At 29.0% G+C, this 21,524-nt stretch overlaps 1 protein-coding gene across 4 annotated transcripts in view; it reads right to left on the bottom strand.

Moving 5' to 3' along the window:
• Positions 1-21,524, bottom strand: part of LOC132922224 (kinesin-like protein CG14535) — a 166,071-nt gene that overhangs the window by 84,471 nt on the left and 60,076 nt on the right. The window contains exon 1 of one of the 4 annotated variants that reach the window (XM_060985655.1): positions 20,743-20,882. The exons of the other annotated variants lie outside the window; for them this stretch is intronic. Coding sequence (XP_060841638.1) covers positions 20,743-20,744 — 2 coding nt within the window. The 5' untranslated portion in view covers positions 20,745-20,882. Of the gene's footprint in view, positions 1-20,742; positions 20,883-21,524 lie in introns of those variants that run through there. 4 annotated transcript variants of the gene reach the window in all.

Raw genomic sequence — 21,524 nt, 5'->3', positions numbered from 1 at the left:
TAATCGTTATTAAAAGATAATAGGTAGTTTCTGTATAACATTTTTTAATTTATTTATTTTAAAGGACTAACTTATTTTAAATACACAGAATATGAAAACAAATCATTACTGAAGAGCAAGTTTTTATTAGTATTAACATATAATAAAGAAATACAACTACGCATAAATAACCATTATAGTATAAACTCACTAGTTACTTTAAAAACTATATAGGTACCCAGTTGTCTTTTTAAATTGTTTCTGTTAATAATATAATCTGAATTAAATCAATCAAGTTAGCTTATAAAATAATAAATCATAATAAGAAAAAATAAGTAAAAAGATAAAGTAATGCATTTAATAATATCATCGCCATACATTTTGTATGCTAAACTTTAACTGACTTTACAGTCAATAATTTATAAATGTAATTCAATTATATATAACATTTTGTTTTATATTTAAGATACAAATAATAATAATAATAATAAAATATAGAATTCAGACCAATATATATATATATTATATATATGATGACGGCGAGAGTTTGACAAAATTGTTACAAAATCACCAAGATGAATGGCAAATGCACTATGGTATAGAAAGATTTTAAGAATTTGTCGAAAAACCTAAGAGCGTACGACATGTGTGAGCCCAGTCACATGGTGTCCGAAAGTTTTCTTATTACACTACAGCAGTCCATGGTTGAGAGAAGTGGTGGAAAGAAACTTTGTTTCTTCCCTCTTGTACTTAGAAATCATTAGTAGCTGGCGAAATGAAAATGAAAAAAAAACCCCAAAGCAGAAGTGCCCCCCGATGGGGCTTAATTTCATTAACGCATCATCTCTCTACGGTGGGGAACGAACACGCACACACACACATCACACATACTCAAACACACACACATATGCTGAAGATGGTACAACAGAAGGCAGCCGCCGTTCATTACCAAAGGAATATAACGTTCACGTGTGCCCATGGCTGTGGAGGTGAGTGACGTCACGATATACCGAAACCCGATCACGTCCAATACTACGGTATAGAAGGTTGTCGTGCCGGTCACGTCTTCCTTTATCCCCTCTATCCACCGCCTGCTCGTATTCCTCCTGTTCACTGACGCCGATCCTCTCCCGCCGAATCTTTGCGTCCTTTTTTTTTTTACCTCCACTACGTTCTACTTTTAACTTTGACAGCCACGCGTCCACCTCCACCTCCACGAAGAAAACATGTTTTGAATATTTCACCCCCTTCTCTAATAGCTTTGGAGAAACCTCAATTTCTTCTTTATACTCCCTATTATATATATATATATATATATACATATATAGCTATAATATATGCTGTTTGGTCTTATTCTATATTGCCACCCCTCGTCTCGGACGTACGAAATATATATTTATATATTTATATTTTATTATTCCCCGTGTCCAACGCGTAATAACACGGTAAAAAAATGTGTCCTCGGATGTATAGGAATTCCATATATTACAGTAAAGTTGACGGTAGTCGTGAGTTCTTTTTATTTTCAAACCACAAACACATGTAATAATAATATAACATAGCTGTTAAGTTTTTTGAATACGCAGACGTTTTCAACTTTGAGAATATTCTATGTAATATTATTATATACACATATATAATATTATGTAAATCAAACTTATGTTCAAGCTTGAATAAATTTACGTAGTAATATGAAAAAAATCTGTGTTCCTTAATGGTAATAGACCTACACACAGTAACACAGACGTTAGTATTATATTTATATGTAAAACTATTAAATATATGACGACTGACGAGATCGAGTTGTTGAATAAATACTATAGAATCTACATAATTTAATGAAACTCTTTGAACGTTCACAGTGATGTCTTTGACATTGTTTTTAATAATTATAGTATATCTATAAGAATTATACAGTTATATTATAATTGTGTGGTGTGGATTATCTTCTATAACTATAATCATAATATTTTAATCGGTCATCTAAATAAATTATAAAGTTTTTGAATAAAAAAAAAATATTAATTAATTCATTTAAATAACAAACACAGTGTACATTATACTAAGTTTATATTAGGCATAATTATATTTTAAAGACAAAAAAACCTTATAAAAAAAAAATTTACAAATTATGTTGTAATATTTTGCATGTTATAATATTAGAATTCAAAAGTTTCCCTTTTCTGGACATAAAAGAAACATTAAACTGTACTTGGATAATAATAACGTGATCTCCCTTTCTATATATTTCCGATAAGAAAGAAAAACGGATCAGAAACACCATTAAGAAAATTGATCAAAACAAATCTAGTAGAAAGCAAGATAGCGATAGGAAAATAAAAAGGGATACTATATAGCAAAGAAACCTACAAATATATAAAATTATGTACCGAACGTATAATATAAGTTAAATAAAATAATATAATGGACAACTTGCAACAGTATGATCACATAACACATTATAATTTATAAATAATAAACAAGCTTATTACACATCAAATATGTAAATATGGCAGTATTAGGGATTTACTACAAAAAATACGATACCAAAATCCGATATGAAAATACAATTTCAATAAGTGAATGGATTTTTTTGTTCAAACAAAACTTGCAATTTTTAAATTTTCTAAAAATATATATAAAATGAAAAGTTTAATATTTTTATAATAATTAATAACTTTTAATGTGACTATTATTAATAAGAAAGGTGGTTTATCCCAAACAGTGGTTCTACGTGTAAAATATAATTGGTGTTGTGTTTGTTAATGGTTATAATTATTTCTTTATTTCTTTTTTTTTAATGACTTCAAATGTAAATAAGAACATCCTAGCAACATAATTCCCGAAAACAGTTATCTTGTATAAATGTTTTCCACGTTTCTCACTTTTTCAAGCACTTAACTTCAACCGTAGGTCCATTTTTACTTATAAAACCCCATTTATTATTGCGCTTTTACCTTTTTATGGGTTTTTTGATTAACGACAGTTTTCATTTTTGCGATGTTCGTACCGTAGGTACGTGCAAGTCAGTGCTATTTTTCATTTCACTGGAGTTATCTGGCGTAACAAAAGTACGATGATATATAAATTAGCCAACTCGAAATGAAACTTTTTTGTTTGTAGTTTTAAATTGCCACTGATCCTTCCTTTGTAACGAGCATTCGGATATAATGAGTAATGTTATAAATATTGCTAAATCCAAATATGGTTTTGAAGTATGATCTATTATAAGCCTATACCTATACCAATATGAAATAATTCAGATAGGTATTAGATGGGATTAATTTTACTGACTTATGAGGTCCCTTGAAATTTATTAGAATAATAACTTGATAAATATCTGTATATACTAGGTAGTATATTTAACGTAAGACACCCATTGTTTTAGAAAACATTAACTTTTTTTAGCTGTTTTTAAATTTTCACTCGTTTGCATGAAACCATACAATTTTAATTCTATATATTTAAAAACAAAATATTATTAGGAATGTTTTGATTTATAAAAATCAAATTTCAGTAGAAGTTATAATAACATTATTTAAAGTTTTGATAAGCGGAATTGTGGACTAACCTTTAACGGGGCACTCTTGTAGAGCACTCCACTTCTCTTATACGAGTATAAACATTAAATACTTATAACTCATAAAATATTCGTCAAAAATATGATTTCTACTTATCGAAGTACTCAAAAATATATTCTGCTTTGGATTAAAAAATTTAATTGCACGTTGTCATAAAAAAAAAAAAACATTAAGACATTTAAAATAGGGTAAAAATTGAAATAGTAAAACATATTGTTTTTAACAACTTTAAAATTAAGTAAAATAAATGTTTTCAAAAATGTAATAGATTGATTGAATGAAAATCACCTGGTATAATTATAATTTATAAGTAACAATATAATCGTTAAAAATAATATAATATACTGATATCTATTGATAAGAAGCTTTGTTTCGATTGTTTAACGATAAATTTAGGATTATAAATTAAATAATCGATAAATGAAAAAGTAAACTAAATACTCTAATATTATACGTTATTTTAATTAATAATCCTGTTACGTTTTTTTGAATTGAGTTTAAACTTGTACCTATATATGTATATATCTATATATGAATATAAATACATTTATGTATATGGAGCATGTTCAATGCATTACTGACTATTAAAAAGCCGTATTTTATTACTTTGGTATTAAAAATGTCAAGGATAAACATTAAACATGTTTCATTATAATATTTATATAATGTAATATCGGTAATGATTTCGACAAAGAGATCCACAATATTAATTAGGTCTTAATTAAGTTTGAAACAATAACTACTATAGGCAGTCCTTTTGAAAATGCTTCGAATAATTTAATCTGGCAATGAAAGGGTTTTAAATAGCAATAATTAATTATATAGCAGTAGGTATATATAACGCATGTATAATATAACGCGTCTTATGCGGGTCGGTTACGTTTCGCGTCAATGTTTGAACTTATTTAACCCTCTGAACTTCGAAGTTTAGGTACTACGTAAATAAAATATAACTTTACATTAATTCGATATTCGGCTGTAAAGTATGATGAAATTAGTTATTAAATTTACTCTCGAGGTGAAATTTTACATAGGAAATAATATCGGATTAACACAATAATATTAAACAATAATATAAAAAAAAAAAAAAAAAAAAATATCGGATTAAAAACGGTGTTTGAGCATTGGAACGGAAGTGATTATTGAACAGGGAAACAGACGTTATGAGAAGAGAAAAAAGAGTTTCATTGACTGTGGCAGCGGTACCTCCATCACCCATCATGACCAGAACCGCCATAGGAGTGAGGTGTTTCGATAAAAATAACAAACGGTGTAGTATATACTATATACGGTGTAGTTTTATTATAGGTGCCAAACAGTGGCAGCAGTAGCAGATGGGGTAAGTTACTATAATAACGTCCCGGAGCTACGGTGACGTATTCGCCCCACCTGCTGCTCTACGTCCGACGTCGTCGTCGTCATCCTATAAACGAGCTTACTGTTTATTATTATTACCCGTCTCTCCACAGGGATGTATGGCATTTTTCAGATTCAACGATGTAAAACGATGTTTCAGTATTTTTTTTTTTTTTTTTGTTTATACTCAAAGACGCGCGTATATGAGAAGCGAAGGGTTTTCTGCTTTTTTATGGCCGAAAATCGTTTTCTCCCCATAAGCTGTTTTTACGGGAACTAGAGGTCCCATGCACTGTAGCGAGTGCCGGCGCGCACACTACCAACGATATTTCCTTGGACGCATAAGCCACGTGTCACATTTTTATTATAATGTAACACATCGGAGCACTTTAAAATAGAAAGCCTATTGTGTTTCTTTACGACGACCGATTCGCGTGACTGGAATTTATACTCCCGATCCGGGTCTTCATATCCCGACACCGTCTTTTCCCTCACCACTAACCGTTATATGGATCCCCATTAAAGCGGTATAATTTTATTGAATTTAATTGAAAGCCGTTTTTATGCGAGCCGTAAAAACCGGGTGACATGATGGGTTCGGAATATTATAATATTTATACTCTATTAATAACGAACATTAATAACACTGGCTGCTGTAGAGGTTAAACATTGTATTTACGTTAAATCTTAATTATATTAACGAGCAAACCGAGTTAAAATATTTTATTCAATTATTACTATTTAAAAGCCATTTATAAACAAATTAAACGAACATATTTCAATTAATATAATACACTATTAGTTCATATTTATATAGATTATTACGCCTTGCGCTTTTACTCTCATACGACAAGTAATGCGATCATATCTTGATTTATTAAATATTTATAAACATTACAAAATAGTAATACAAGTCTAATCAAATATTACCGAACGATAATATACATTGTAATTGAATTATGTTAAACTTAATTCAAATTATCGTTTTAATATGCATATTATAAAAATGAGATTCGACGAAAACATTTAGTTATAACTTGTATTTAGTTCATAGTATTATTTATATAAACTATGTAGGTAGGTAGTTATAAATATTTTTTTTATTATTATTAAATCAACATAATATATTATAAAAAGTAGCTATACGAATAAAAATACGAGCGTATACATGGACGCGTGTATATCATTGAAGAATTCACGTAATTTGTTTTCGTTCGAGATGCAGTTGGGTAATATCCTGATAAGATTGTACCTTTTTCATATAATACACTTGTCAACCGGGAGGATTTTTGTAAAACGAATAAAACTATATGCTTCAGAAATGAACGGAAAAAAAATAAAATTGTAAAAGATAAAAAAGGCAAAAAAATGTGTCTACTCATTCTTTTTGTTATAAGCTTGGAAAAGTCAAACAGTTAATTAAACTTTCGCAGTAATTTCCACGCGTATATTATATGAGAGAGAATTATCTTTGGGGACTGGAACGTGCCTTGGATTTATGTGCAACCAACGCAGAGGTGCAGTAGGCATAGCTGATATAGGTGTGCGTATATACAATATAGCATAATATAAATAAAAATAAGCGAAAAATCCGTTAAGACTCGTTCACAGGACGTTTATCATTAATATTACAGCCCGGACACAGAATTAGTTTTGGGAATGAAAAACCCCTCGCTCGTTGCCGTATAATAAATACCAGCTGGAATCCCTGTGTGTTCAAATTGACTAACGGACCTAATAATACGTGTACCGATATAGTCCACCCCGCTGCTTATTGCCCGTATGTATTTTGACGGACGATTAAACTTGGACATTTGAATAAATTATCCTCCGCCCATGAATCAATCAGAAACAGATTTCCCTATATATACAATATACATAGTACTTTTTCGCAGTTAGGTAATGGATTATTTTCGTCCTTTGTTTACAACTAGTAAAAAAAAAAAATTTAATAAATAAAAATGCTACCCTTATTTATATGCCGGAGATACATATAACATATAAATTGTTAATATTTTTATTTAGTATCTATTAAATAAAATATGCAGAATACGTTTTGATATCACGTGTTGTCATGTCCGCCATTTTATGGAACATATAATATTAGTCATTAGATTTGTTAACAACAACGGAATACTTAATACTTAATTATTATTACATGACTAAACAATTAGTATTATTTATTAATACAGGTTTCAGGACAGTAGTGTACGTCTGTAATATTCAATTAGTTTCATTTCGTATGGTACAAAATCAATAAAATACAATGTTTAAGAAAAAATCCTTAGGAAAAATGCTTTAGGTGTACTATATTCGACTATTATAAATTAGGTATTTAAATTAGTATTAAATAACACTTTGTAATATAATATTATATCTATATGATATGTGTTTTAAAATTTAATATTACCAATTGAGAGCATTATAATATTATTATATACAAGAAATTGCCTCAGATTAGAATTTTCACTTTTGTTGGTATTTCAATTACTGTTAAAGGTTTTTTTGGCATTCGTGGTATTTCTAAGTGTATTGCGGAATTAATGATGTGCGTCTACGCCTATATGTTATATAATATACAGAACTACATATATTCGAGATTCTATTCTATAATAAAGCTTGGAACATTTATTGAGCTTTTAATAAAGTTGATCGTTAGATTTTAATATTAATGAGAAAATTAAGTAATGTCGATATTAAAAATGTCATTTAATATTGAAAACATAATTACCGCTAGGTAAAAATTAATTTTATAAAATATTGATACTGTAGGGCGTTCTTGATCATTATGTCATCAAAATACACAATTATTTCTTTTTTCCGAATAAACTCACTAAAAATGTCTTGAATAAAACGACTAAAACACGAGGGACCCGTGGCTAACCCAAAAGGCATTTTTAAGAATTCAAATTGACCTAAAGGTGTTATAAATGAAGTATATTTTATTGAATCTTTAGCAATATTAACATGATGAAATCCATCCTTCAGATCCAGACAAGTAAAATATTTTTTACCCCTTAATAAATCTATGTTATCATCTATCAATGGAAGGGGAAACCTGTCCTTCACAATAAACTTATTAAGCTCGCGATAATCGACACATAATCTATAGTCACCATTTTTCTTTTTTACTAAAACTATAGGGCTGCTATATTCGGATTTACTAGGCCTAATAATTTTTTTATTCAACATATTGTCTAATAATTTTTGAAGGCACTCTTTCTCATAAAAGGATAGACGCCGCGGTCTGAAATAAAATTGTTTATCACTTTTTAATTGAATAACCATTTCTGGGTGTACATTATTATCATTACTATCAACAATACTACCAGTTAAATATGAATCTATGTAAATTTGCTTAACCTTCATTTTAATATTTATTGGTAATGTTTTTTCTATATTTAAATCAATATCTAAATTACTATTATCTTCACTTTTAAAATTGATAGATAAAATTTCTTCAAAAGAAATGTTGTCACTTTTTTTCTTAAAATTGATTAAAAATGTTCCATTCTCAACACTCAAAATTATGCGAGGGTGAGATAAAAAGTTGCGCCCTAACAAACAGTCACTCTTAATAGTATCGTTGGGCACCACATGAAAATTTATATTAATAGGAATGTCGAGATCAGTATGAAAAATGTCAGCGGAGAATTGGTCAACTACACTAAGTCTAGATTGATTAATACCAACCAAATCAGATCTAGGAGGTACAACTCCAGATACATAAGGAACTACGGTAGATTTTAAAAGACTAACGGGGCTGCCTGTATCGACGAGTGCAATTACGTCGGACGAAACACCATTTGGGTACTTAATAGTAATACTTATCATATAAGGGGGTACAATACATTGAGGTGACTTTTCTAAAAGTGATACATTCTCACCAATTCCGTCGTTCTGCTGGCTTTTCCGGAAGTCGGGGCAATTTCGTTCGGAGTGACCCAAGCTGCGACATTTTTGACAGGTACGGGTTGGGCACACATTCGCGAAGTGTCCAATTGTTTTACAATTAAAACACGTGACTTGAGACAGGTCTTTCTGCTTACGGGTGTTCGATGATTTTGCCGGTGGTTGAGCCTTGGTCGAATCTCCTGTTGCCGGCCGATGATTCGTTGTCGGATGCTGAGCTGCTTTGTTATTACTTTGGTTACCGCCGTAATTCGAGGTAGGATACTCTCCCGCTCGAAAACGAATATTTCGGGCAACATTCACGGAATCGAATGTACGTAAATCAGATAAAAGTTCGTTTTCACTCAAGTGGTCTCGTGCCAATAAATAATTACAGAGATCACGGGAGTACAGACCCTCGACGATCTGACGTTTTTCTTCACGGAACGACAATCCAATTTCGCGACAAAGTCTAGACTTGTGGTGAAAATATTCAAATACGCATTCATTTTTCACTTGCACACGGTTAGACATAATACGGACTCGATCGACGGTGTCAAGTGTATGTCCGATAAACGTATTTTCAAACTGGTCGACAAAGCTACTCCAGGACGTAAACGTACGGCCAATATACCAATTACGCGAGGGGCCAACTAATTTAGTCCGAACAATTTCCATTTTAAAACTTTCTGGCCATCCATGTAGCCTGGCAACACTTTCGACCGAATTAATCCACAGCCGAGCTTCTTGGCCTGCTTCACGTCCCGAAAACTCGGTCAGCGAGTTGTTAAAATCTGGCATAACGAAATATCCATTACGATTTTCCGTGTTAACAGGCATAGCTGAGTTGATACTATTATTTGTTGATAATCTTGAATGCTTGTTTTGTTCCTGTGATAAGCGTTCTAACAGCAATTTATTTTGCAGCATTAATTCTGATAACACAGTGCGTAAATCATCGTCACTGTTACCAACTGTCGCATCGCTACCCGAATTGTGCGATCGGTCATCGTTTGATATTTGTAGGTTAGGTACATTTTCACCGCTTGCCTCACCATCATGATTTGCATTATTTGACGGAAGAACTTTCCCGTTTCGCAAAAACCGCGTAGAATCCACGTTGGAATCCGAATTCGCACTATTCATCTTGCACTAATTTATACATATGAATATATGATAATGAACTACGAACAATATACAGTTGCCTAATTGTTAATACAATTTACGGTCGTCGATCACGCGTAATAATATTATAAAAATAAAAACGAATCCACTTCTGAATCTGTAGGGCGTTCTATACAACTACAGTATAATTATGATGCATACATACACTTTATTAATATAATTAAATAACAAATAATATATAATATATAACAAAACGTAAAATATAAATGTTCCGAGAACGGCGTTGTGACGCGGAGACGACGCGTACGCGACGGAGCGTCGGTTAATACTAATAACAAAAGAATAATAATAATAATAATATAATAATAATAGTAATAATAAAAGATGTCGCCGTTATCACTTATTACTACAATACAATATGTTCATTATTTTTCTTACTACCAATAGTATTGTAGGTGAATGGACAAAAAATATAGTATTTGTAGTATATAATTTAGTATAGTATAGTATATAATATTGTACCAATACTATAAACCCATAAACCTTATAAACTATAATTATATTGTCGGGTTGTAAAATAAATAAGTTTTTTATTTAAAAAAAAAAAAGTATAATAATAATTGTACAACTCATTATTTTTTATTTTTGTTTTTTGAGTATAATAGTATTAAGTAAAATTATAAATAGCAACTATTATATAATATTAAACACATAATAACTAACTTAACCTAATGTTAATAAGTTTAGGTTAATTTTATATATTTTTTCTTTATAACTACCATAGTAGTCACTGTTTATAAAATTATTAATAAATCAAAGATACGCTGCTATGCAACGTAATTTGGTATTATAGACAAAGCATTTAAGAAAGCGATCGCGTTAGATGAGAATTTCTAGTCTGAGTGTTCGTTTGATTTTATCCATTCCAAATTTTCGCACGTATTATTTACTTTTATTTACGAATAACGATGTACGGAATTCTCTTGAATCGCAATACCCATTTTATCTCTTCCAAAAATAGTATGTTTGAAGATTTCTTGAAATTTAAATGAAAGAAAAACACTATTCCCCGATCCCCTTATTAAATATACTCTCGCTGCACCGTCTTAACATCTTGGCGCTTGTAGTGTTTTCGTTGCCAATTTCCCCCATCGAAAAGATAATTACGGTTATGAATAATTTCCGGACCAAACCTTTTTACCAACCTATCGGCATCACAATAATTATTTTTGGGGATACATTTAATTGGAAGAGAAAAAAAAATAAATTTTATATTAAATTAAATAAGAAAATAAAGGAATCCGTCGTAATGGGGATAGACACTGAATGGCTTTAGATATAAAATTATATTTCGTGGTTAAACTAAAACCAACACCGTGGTTAATTAAGGTGCGTGTATCCTGGCTTATGCCCGTCGAAACGTTCTGTACGAGTATTTTCGTTTTGGCGTACGCCGAACCAGAAGTCTGTGAAATTGGAAAATTGCGTCTCCATCCCATCCACTCATATCCTCTCTCCTATATGAAATACGGTAAGCCGCCGGCCACAGAGACATCTGCGTTCTATCCACCAACCCAGGGATGATAACATTACAGATGAAAACCATATGACGAGGAATCGTGGAATTTTCACGGTCTACGAACAAGCCGAATCATCATTTACTGCGGTTAGGTCCCCGAGGGCGAATTGAAATGTAATTCTTTTACGGCCACGCACGACGTTTAAGTGGAAAGAAAACACATTTCAAAGCAGTCGAAAAACAAACATTTGTGTATCTAAAACGACGCGCAAAGCCCTAATTCGCTAGTCACGTACTAATGGTCAAATATTTTGTGTTTTATATGTGGTGACGCTTTGTTTTTTAAAAGTAGTTAACGTCAAACAAATACAATACTTATTTTTTTAACGGCATCTTTTTTATTGACGTATCATAAATTTGTTTCATTATCTAATCTAAAAATTAGCCAATAATTATACAAAATAAAAGTTTTCTTATTTCGTAATCTCTAATAATCCTATGTTTGTCAAATAAAAAAACACATAATGTATATTTTGACGAAGATGTAAAAAAGATGCTTATTTAACCGTGATGAGCATGAGTGTAATCAGATAAATGTTACTACACCTAAAATGAATCTCCAAATGAGGATAATCGAACTTTATACATAGTCATTCATGTCGCATCCAAATATACTGAGTTTTTGATTAATGGACTATGTGTACGTGCGTTTGCCAGGAAAAGTGTCAAAATCAGCTGACTCATTCAATTCGAAACAAAAAAGTTTTTTTACACAGGTTTTCAATTTAATAGTGCAAAAACGCCTACGGTCTCCGAATTCCAAATGTGCATGTGCAACGGCAAAAAGGTTTGGAATGTTGAAAGAAACTTATTGGAAGGGAAGATTATATATAAAAGGATAGCGCTTCTACAAGTTTTTTCAAACAGATTTTGAAATTAATTATAAGTTGTGAAATGGAAACTTGTTTAGAAACTACCCAATACGTGTTTTCTTTTATATTTACTTTGATTTTTTTACAACTGAGTTTAATTATATACTTAAAATATGCATTTAAACTACCCCTTCCACTCCAATTATTAAAATATGAATTTTATTTGTTTGTTTAAATGACCATGAAGGCACAGTATATAAAATATAACATAAACACATAATATGAACAGTACAATATACAGTATATATTATAGTATAACTGTATAAGTAAGAAGTAAAAAATAAACATGAATTACATTTAATTAGGTATATTAATATCATTAGTAGTAAAAATAATTATAAAATAAATAGGTAGGTACCTAATAAGTATTTAATTTAAAATTATCCGAGTTCTGACTAAACTTAAGTAATTCGATCACTTAAATTATTTTAATATTAAAATAGTATACGTATTCATTTAAATTTTAAAATATATAAAACATATATGTAATCTTAAAAAATTGTGTATTGTAAACCTTTAACTCCAGATACATAAATTCTTATTTATATAATTCTGATTCATAATTTTATATTTTTTTTTACATAGGTATTATAAAGTGTATTACAAAAAAGTTAATTGTTATACATATTTGAACTATTATTATAATAGCATCAAATCCAAGTACAAAATTTATTTTATGTATACATTTCCATAATTAAATTAATAAAGATAATTTCAAAAAGTATAGTTATTGAACTAAAATCAATATCGTGGTTTATAGTTGATTGACATTAATAGACATGTATTACATGACAGTATACAAGCCCATGTTATATATATCATTATGTGTTTACACTATACTAAACGAAAACAGTAATATTAGACATTGCAAATACGGCATTAGATAATAGACAATAAGAAAAGAGCTAATCGATATAAAATGTAATTATAATGATACCAAAAATAGAAATACTAAAAGTTAAATAGATTCTTTATTTTTAAATATTTTATAGCCAACAAATAAACTTTGAAATATGATTTAATTTTTTTTTATTACCAACTTACATAATTCAATTTTTAAAACTTTAGATTAGATTATGATTAAATTTAATCTTAAAACAAATTAAATTTGAAATAATAACTGTATTAAAATTTTTTCTTGCAATTGAATTGAAAGGATTCATTTAACTTGTAATCTCTGTAACAACTGCAATATCATTATCCTTTGAGTCCTGGAGTATAAATCATTGTGTGCGAATTTTTAGTAAAAATTTATTATAATAAATTACGAATAATAATCAGTTTCATTTTTAATAATTCATCTTTAACCTAACCTAACAAGTACTTAGTACCTAATAATATACTTACGGGGAGCATTATATATTTTAGTTTAAAACTAGTTTCCACAACAAATGCTTTTCAACATGTTTATAGATCAGGTTAACTAGCGGGCTTAGTCCCCTATATGTTATACCTTTTAGCTTCTCTCATTTAAAATCCAAATCCTTGTATAGTAATAATAATAATTAAAAATTAGATAAAATATATAGGTAATATTGTGAATATACCGTATACAAATTTTATATATACAGATTCAAAACATACATCAGTTCGAGTATGAACCAATAAGGATTCAATGTTCTAGTTATAATAAAAATATAGAAAACAAATATTATCTAATAAAATTATCGATAATGATATTTCATCAATACATCAAAATATAGACCGATACATTTATAAAATATAAACAATACTAATTTGATTTGTTATTTCGAGGAGTGGTGCTGTTTTTTCTAGCCTAATCGTACAAACAGGACTGCGTCTTCTATCTGTGACTACCAAACTCTAGTAACGCCCATGATGATTATTTTAAACTTCTTCTAAAACTCAAGCCCCTGTAACTTTACAATCCTATTAGCGCACACTCGCATGCAGTCTATACTAATACAATATTATATAATATTATAGGTGGCGATAAAAAAAAGGTAAAAAAAAAAACACTCAAAAAACCGTCACACAGTCGATGTATCGATCGCGCTCATAATATTATCCGGGCGTATATACCTACATGATATTACTATTATTATTATTATTATTATTATTATACTTATACACATATTATATTGTTTCGCCGATGCGATAAAGTCACCGAGTGTGTGGGTGTGAGGGGTTAGTGGAAGCGCCGTCGTGGTCGTCGTCGGTGGAGAGGGGTACGTAACGCGCGCATTAACTGTATATACGTACGACGTCGTCGTGCGGGAGAGATAGAGCCAACGCGGATTTATTATTCGGTTTCGGTGGCGGTGGCCGCGCGCGTTGTATTATTAGCAATAAAACTCGCGGCGACGCGACGTTTCCGACACACTGCGATGAGGGCAGCGCGGAAGAGGTGCTGCCGCTTTTGTTTATGCGTTTTAACGGGCGCGCGTCACGCGACACACACACAACTCACACATACCCACACACAAATACACACACACATACACATGCCGAAAACCCTCCCTCTCTCACCTCTCGCGACAGCCGCCGACCACCTCCACCCCGGCGTTTTAGCCTAGGGTATATTATCCATTAGTTAGAAAACATTATACCGTAGAAAACGTTATTGCGACGCGACGGTAATAAATATAGTTACTATATACCTACGTGTATAGAGGGTGTACCGCGCCTACCTATGCGTATATACGGAATGCTATACGAGTGTCTACGATTTTTGGACTTTTTAAGGGGCAATTTCTAGCGTATCCGATGAAGCGTATATTATTTAGCGTGTAAAAGAAACGTCCGTCCAGATGACGTGCAAAACGACTGAAAATAAGACCATGTATTATTGTTGTTATTTTAAAAATGTGATTATTATTACTGTGTTACGTGTTCATCACTATGATACACGCGTACACGAAACCGTACGGATAATTTTTACACGTGTCTCATGATATCACCACACGTGTATTTCCAGCCGGCAAGTATATCACATTCACGTGGCACATCATATCAAACAATATAATGCTCAGTGGCGTATTTAGGCCGAAGCATGTGGGGCCACACTCAAACTTTCAAGTTGGGAGAGGGTTGAGAAATTATTATTTTTTTAATTAAACGAAGTCTCGAAAAATTAATTTTTAAGTACATAGTTATGTTATATGTAAAGATAAATTTATAAAAAAAAAATAGTAAAACACCGATAATATTATTATTATTGTACATAAACATAATTTATATAATTTTTGTATTAGCTTCTTGCATCAGACTCATTCTATCAATATTTAATAATAATTTCTGTATTTAAAAAGACATCAATCTCATATAGATCCGAGCTTCTCCCCCCACCGAACTTTCAAGTTTCGCGTGATTAAATTTTATTTTAAATCATATTTTAGAGTATTTTTAATCAGGTTTTCATATATCTTTATTGTATATACTATTCAAATCACCGTAAGATGGCAATATAATATTTTAATGTATTATATAGGTACCTAATTATATAATTATATTTTATTTACATTTATATTATAAGCGAATGTCTAATAACAGCATATACATATATACACTATTATAGTCAACAGTAGGATAGTATTGGTCAAGCACAATTTGAATTAAACTTGTATGTACAAATATAGAAACGAATTATATAATTATTATAAATTTATACTTCATAGTTCAAACGTTGTAACTAAATAATATTATGATGGTTAAAATTGAAAAGAAATAGTCCCGGGTCCCTCGTGTATTCTACGCATGAATGCCATTGATTTGCCTATACGGGCTACCTTGCTTTACTTTTACTATAATATAATATAGGTATACTATGTTCTTTCTGTGGGGTTAATTATACACTACAGTCGTGGCATCGTTATGCATTTTTAAACCAGCAAGTTTTCCGCAAAGTCACCAGGACCCACTAGGCTCGGTAAGGGTTGACGTGGCCCTGTCAAATTAAAGCCATTCTAATCCCTAGTACACGAGCACGTATACACGTGGTCATTATAAATGCAAATCCCAAGCAGGACCCCGGGATCCTTGTCCGATAGAGTAATCCGATGGCAGGATGGATGGGGAAAATTGAAAATTGATTATGAACACGAGCTTCTGTTGTTATAGAAGACGAACACAGGAACCATCTAATACGACCTTTGAAAGGGTTGCTTAAACACGATTAGCTTGGAAAAAGGGCATCTTGACATTTCCTATATAAGTTAAATGATAAAAAATGTGTTGGTGTGTTTCTGTTATATTATAGTTTAACATTTTTTTTATTTTATTATTTATTATATCATGTTATTGTCATTAAACAAAATATAGTATATAGAAAACAGTTAATTAAAATTTGAAATACTAAAGTTACTTATAATTATAGTAAGGATGTTTATTATGCACTAAAAAATGTATGAATAATGAATATGTATGCACTTATGCACTAAAAACAGTTAAATATGCATGAAAAATTTAAAAATATGCATTAAAAAATAAAGAAATTTAGATAAAAAAAATGCAATAAATATATAAAGACAAATTTAATTATTAATATAATATAAACGAATTGGATCGGTACTATTTGTATGTGTTTGTTATATTAACTATTGTCTATTTTTTAAATTTTCTTATTTTTTTATTATATAAAATATAAAAAAAATACATTTTAAAAAGAGCTTCATTGAATAATTATGGTTTGTTTTAAATGTTTTGTTATAAATATTCGTCTATATGGTGCATATACGTATTTGAATCTATTAAAAGAAAAATCTCTAAAACGAAACTTGCAGTATAGGTAGTAGGTATTCTACATCGGCAGTAGACTAGACGGCAACTAACTACAAACTATTAAATTTTCTATTAAAATATTTGATAACTGTAATGGTTCACAGTCTTAAGATAAGTTTTAATTGTGACAATTAACAAAAGTTATCGAAAATTATATTAAGTATAGGTACCTTTATTGCATATAACCATATTGAATTCACAACAATAAATAAGTGATAATTTGTAAAAAAGAGATAATCAAACTTATAGCAAATTCAGTTAATAAAATATAAAATTACGGTATTTTTCAGCATTTTACATCGAAAACCGTTAAATATGCGCTTAAAAACAGAAAAAAAAACACTAATCATGCACTTATAAATAAAAAATGATAAAATATGCAATTATATATAAAATACAATTTTAATATTTTAAATATAGATATTATGAAACATATTTCCATATAAGAATGGAAGCTATTAGACAACCTAAAAAAATATACAAAATCATAAACATCCTAACCCTTACTTATATTATTATGCATACATAAAACGCAATAGACTGCTAGAACATTAAAAAATATTAAAAATGTCAGATAAATAAAGTGAAATGTAAAAAGATAATTATTGCGAACATTTTATTCGATAAAATACAATATAATATATATTCAAACACATAATGCAAATTTTGTGTAAGCAGTTAATAAATTACAGGAGTATTTATAATTAAATTGAACAGTAGAGTTACGTAACAATCTATATTTTATCTAACCATTAAAACTATACATAATAAATAATTTTATCAATTTATCCGGTCATGTGGAAATATATTTTTTAAGATCAATATTTAAAATTAGGTATTTGTTTGTTTAATGGGATTATTATTTGTTATTATATACATATATATAAAAAAAATTGATATGACCTTTTAGTTCTTTTTTTAGTAAGTATATTGTCAAATGCAATTTCGCTTGAGAATAAGTCCATGTCCACTCAACATCACGTACATCGCTGTTTCCACGGTAACCGTCTAAATCAAACCACCAGGACCAAAGTAAACAAAGCAAACGAAAAAACTTGGAATTTCGCAAGGAAACCCAATTGATTCTCAGAGCAATTTTTGCGGCCAAACGTCTTGCTTAATCAACCGAAATCACAGAAAACCTTCTTAGAAAATTGAAAAAAAGCCCGGATTTTTACTAAATCATTTTTAACCCATTTCATTACAATGGAGAATGAAAATAAAAATTGTAAATTTAAAATACTACATGGATTTTAAAATGAGTAATGTTAACTATTATAATCAATAGATAGTTATTTTATATTATTATATAATATTATGATGTATATTCACATAAATATAGACGAAAATTTGATGATAATAAAAGTATAATTAAATAATACCATAATAATTACACTAAATTAGTACCATTTATTTTCTTTTAATTTCTATATTAAAGTAATATAAATTTAACTGTATTAATTCAAAAAAAAATTTTTGTTTAAAATATTTGTTATACCTACTTAAAAATGAAGAAATTTTGTTTTTGTTTTAAAAAATGTTTAAGCTGAATATTGTTTAATATTAAATTAAGTGTAACATATTATTAGTTAGTCAATTGAATAGCTCCTTCATCGGTGTCAGTACATTTTTTTGATTTTTTTTTTTTTAATCCAACCGTTACTTTTAATAATTAATGAATGAAATAATAGTTTAGACGGATAGAGGAGGGGTTAAAAACATCAAAATGGCATATGGATGCTTGCAGTGTCGTTGTAATTTCTCTTCGAGCGTAAAACGTGTGTCATACCGATGGAATCATTTTTCCAGTAACTACCCACGTAAACAGTCGACGCATATTGGAGACATTCAAAATATTTAAAAATAAAATAGAATTAGGGTGATATATTTTTTTAATATGATGTATTATGTAATACGTCTAGAAAATATACATGACATGTTACTACAAATTAGTTACTCCATAATTAAGGGCTATAATAGATATGTAGATATAATTTTAACCATTTATTGAGCCATTAACATATATAAAAATTTTAATAATTCAATTTTTTTAATTTTAGATTTGAAGCGGAGCGAAGCATATAATTATTTAACAATCACGTGTTTTTGTGTGTGTGTGTGTGTGTTAAAAAAATGAACTGATTATCAACTTTGAGGGATAGTTCTAGTATAAAATTGGATCTTTTTGATACTTTTAAGAAGTTAGAATTGAAAATTCTCGTCAATTGTTTTAGAATAACAGGAAAAGAAACAAAGAAAAATTAATTAATTGCAGTTAAAATGTTATTATTAATATTATTAAAATAAATTTTTGATAATCGTAATTTCTAAAAAGTTCTTGCTATCTCTCAGAATCGTTATCATCTTATACAATGATTTATCATTGATTTTAAATTTAATACATCCATTATAATATCTAAATTTAATGGCGAAGCACCTACACTCGACAGCTACTGTACAGCAGAGCGATTACCTGCATGAAAACTTTTTATATTTTATTTATTTAAATATATTTAATTATTAACATATAGATGAAAATTATTTCATATTACTTTTGTATTTAAATACTATAAACCCATATAAAATACATATTAAAAATAAATCATTCAACACGTTATCGTTCAAAGTTTTAGACTACACGAAATAATATAATCTATTGGTTTATTTATTTGAAATATATACCAGAAGTGACATTTGTTATTGATATAAGTTCATGGAGTATTGAGTATCAAATATTGAATAATTATTTTGTTTATAGATCAATTTAAAAAAAACATCATTTTTTAAACAGTAAAAGATTTTTTTAAAACTACAAACATATTTATTTACTAAAAAATATTATTATAATATTATATTTGTAATATATTCAATTATAATTTTTTTAAATATAAATAGTATTTACATATTAAACACATGTCTTCATTTTTAAACGGATAAAACGTTTAGAAATATTTTTGTTCATCATTTATTTGTTAGATTACTATACCTACCAAATAAAAAGTTGTCTTAAAAATGTTTAATAAATTATTAAAAGTTACTGGAAAAAAATGTATTGATTTTAATTTTTTTTAAGAACAAAACTAATACAGTAATATATTGCATACAGCTTATTTTCTAATTTTTTTATGTATTTAGAAAAAATTCATTTCTATAGAAATTTTTGAATTTAAAACATCAATATTTATTGTACTTACAGTAAAAACATATTTTACTTTTCCGTTTTCAGTGTTCAATTGTATTATTATAATACAAGTGGTATTTAGGAATATTTTTGCAAAATATATGATAATAAACGTTTCAAAAATTTAAAGTTATTGCATATCTTATTAATTTAAAATTATTATGATTCTCAACAAAATTTGACTAATATTTGAATAAATCGTGAAACAAATTTATAATTCATTAAAATTGTATTATAGTGTGTATTATTAATTATTACTACAATATAAATTACTAAATATAATACTACATATTATTATCTATAATAATGGAAAAAAAAATAATAATCTGTGTTATAAATTATATTTAAATATTATCTACCTAGTACCAACTTCATAAACCAAAATAACAAATCAAAAAAAGATCTAATAACCATAATAATAATTAATTATATACTAACATGATTTGTCGTCGTGAGTTAGGATCACAGTTGTGCAAATCGCGCGAGTTGGCGGCACGGCAGCGTCACAAGGCGGCCGGCACGTAACTGAATGTGCTTGGTCGTAGAGTCGGGAGCGTGCGACTAACAGCGCACGGCGCGCACACGTGACCCAGTACACTACATTCTTTTCATAGAGAATAATATTGCAGTGAAACCCTTCCGTCTGTTTTTTTTTTTTTAATGTGCCCTTTCATATATTTCATCGCATTCCAAGCACACCACACAGGTACACGGGTATTTCGTCCTATTTTTTCCGAGGACATGGTCCCATTTTTTTATTTATATATATATATTCTTTTTTTTAAGTTTAGGGCATATAAAAGGTAGATTTACGAATTAGAGTAAGTTGTATACACGTATAGGTTTACGGATTATTTAGTTATGAGTTATATCAATTATCGTTTTAAACTATGAACGAATCAATAAATGTATTAGTTTAACAATGTCATTTATCTTATTAAAATCTTTTTTTATATTATGCCTATTAAAACTTTTTTCGTGTAAAAAGATTTATAGATCAAAAATCGATTAAAGGTGATACTTTAAATAAGATACTTATTCCATTTTCTTAAGTTTTACTTCAAATGTTACTTATAAAAGAATGTCTAAAAAAAAAAACAATTGAACATATGTAAATGAATGTACGAGCTCCACTTATTAGAATTAGTTTATAAATGTGGTGATTTGCCAAGCGTTTGTTAAAACTTCAATAACCTTACACATCACTATTTGATAGCTAG

This window comes from Rhopalosiphum padi, chromosome 1, assembly GCF_020882245.1.
Source record: "Rhopalosiphum padi isolate XX-2018 chromosome 1, ASM2088224v1, whole genome shotgun sequence".
Taxonomy (NCBI): domain Eukaryota; kingdom Metazoa; phylum Arthropoda; class Insecta; order Hemiptera; family Aphididae; genus Rhopalosiphum; species Rhopalosiphum padi.
Note: the sequence above shows the minus strand (reverse complement) of the source record. Positions and strands in the feature narration are given on the sequence as shown.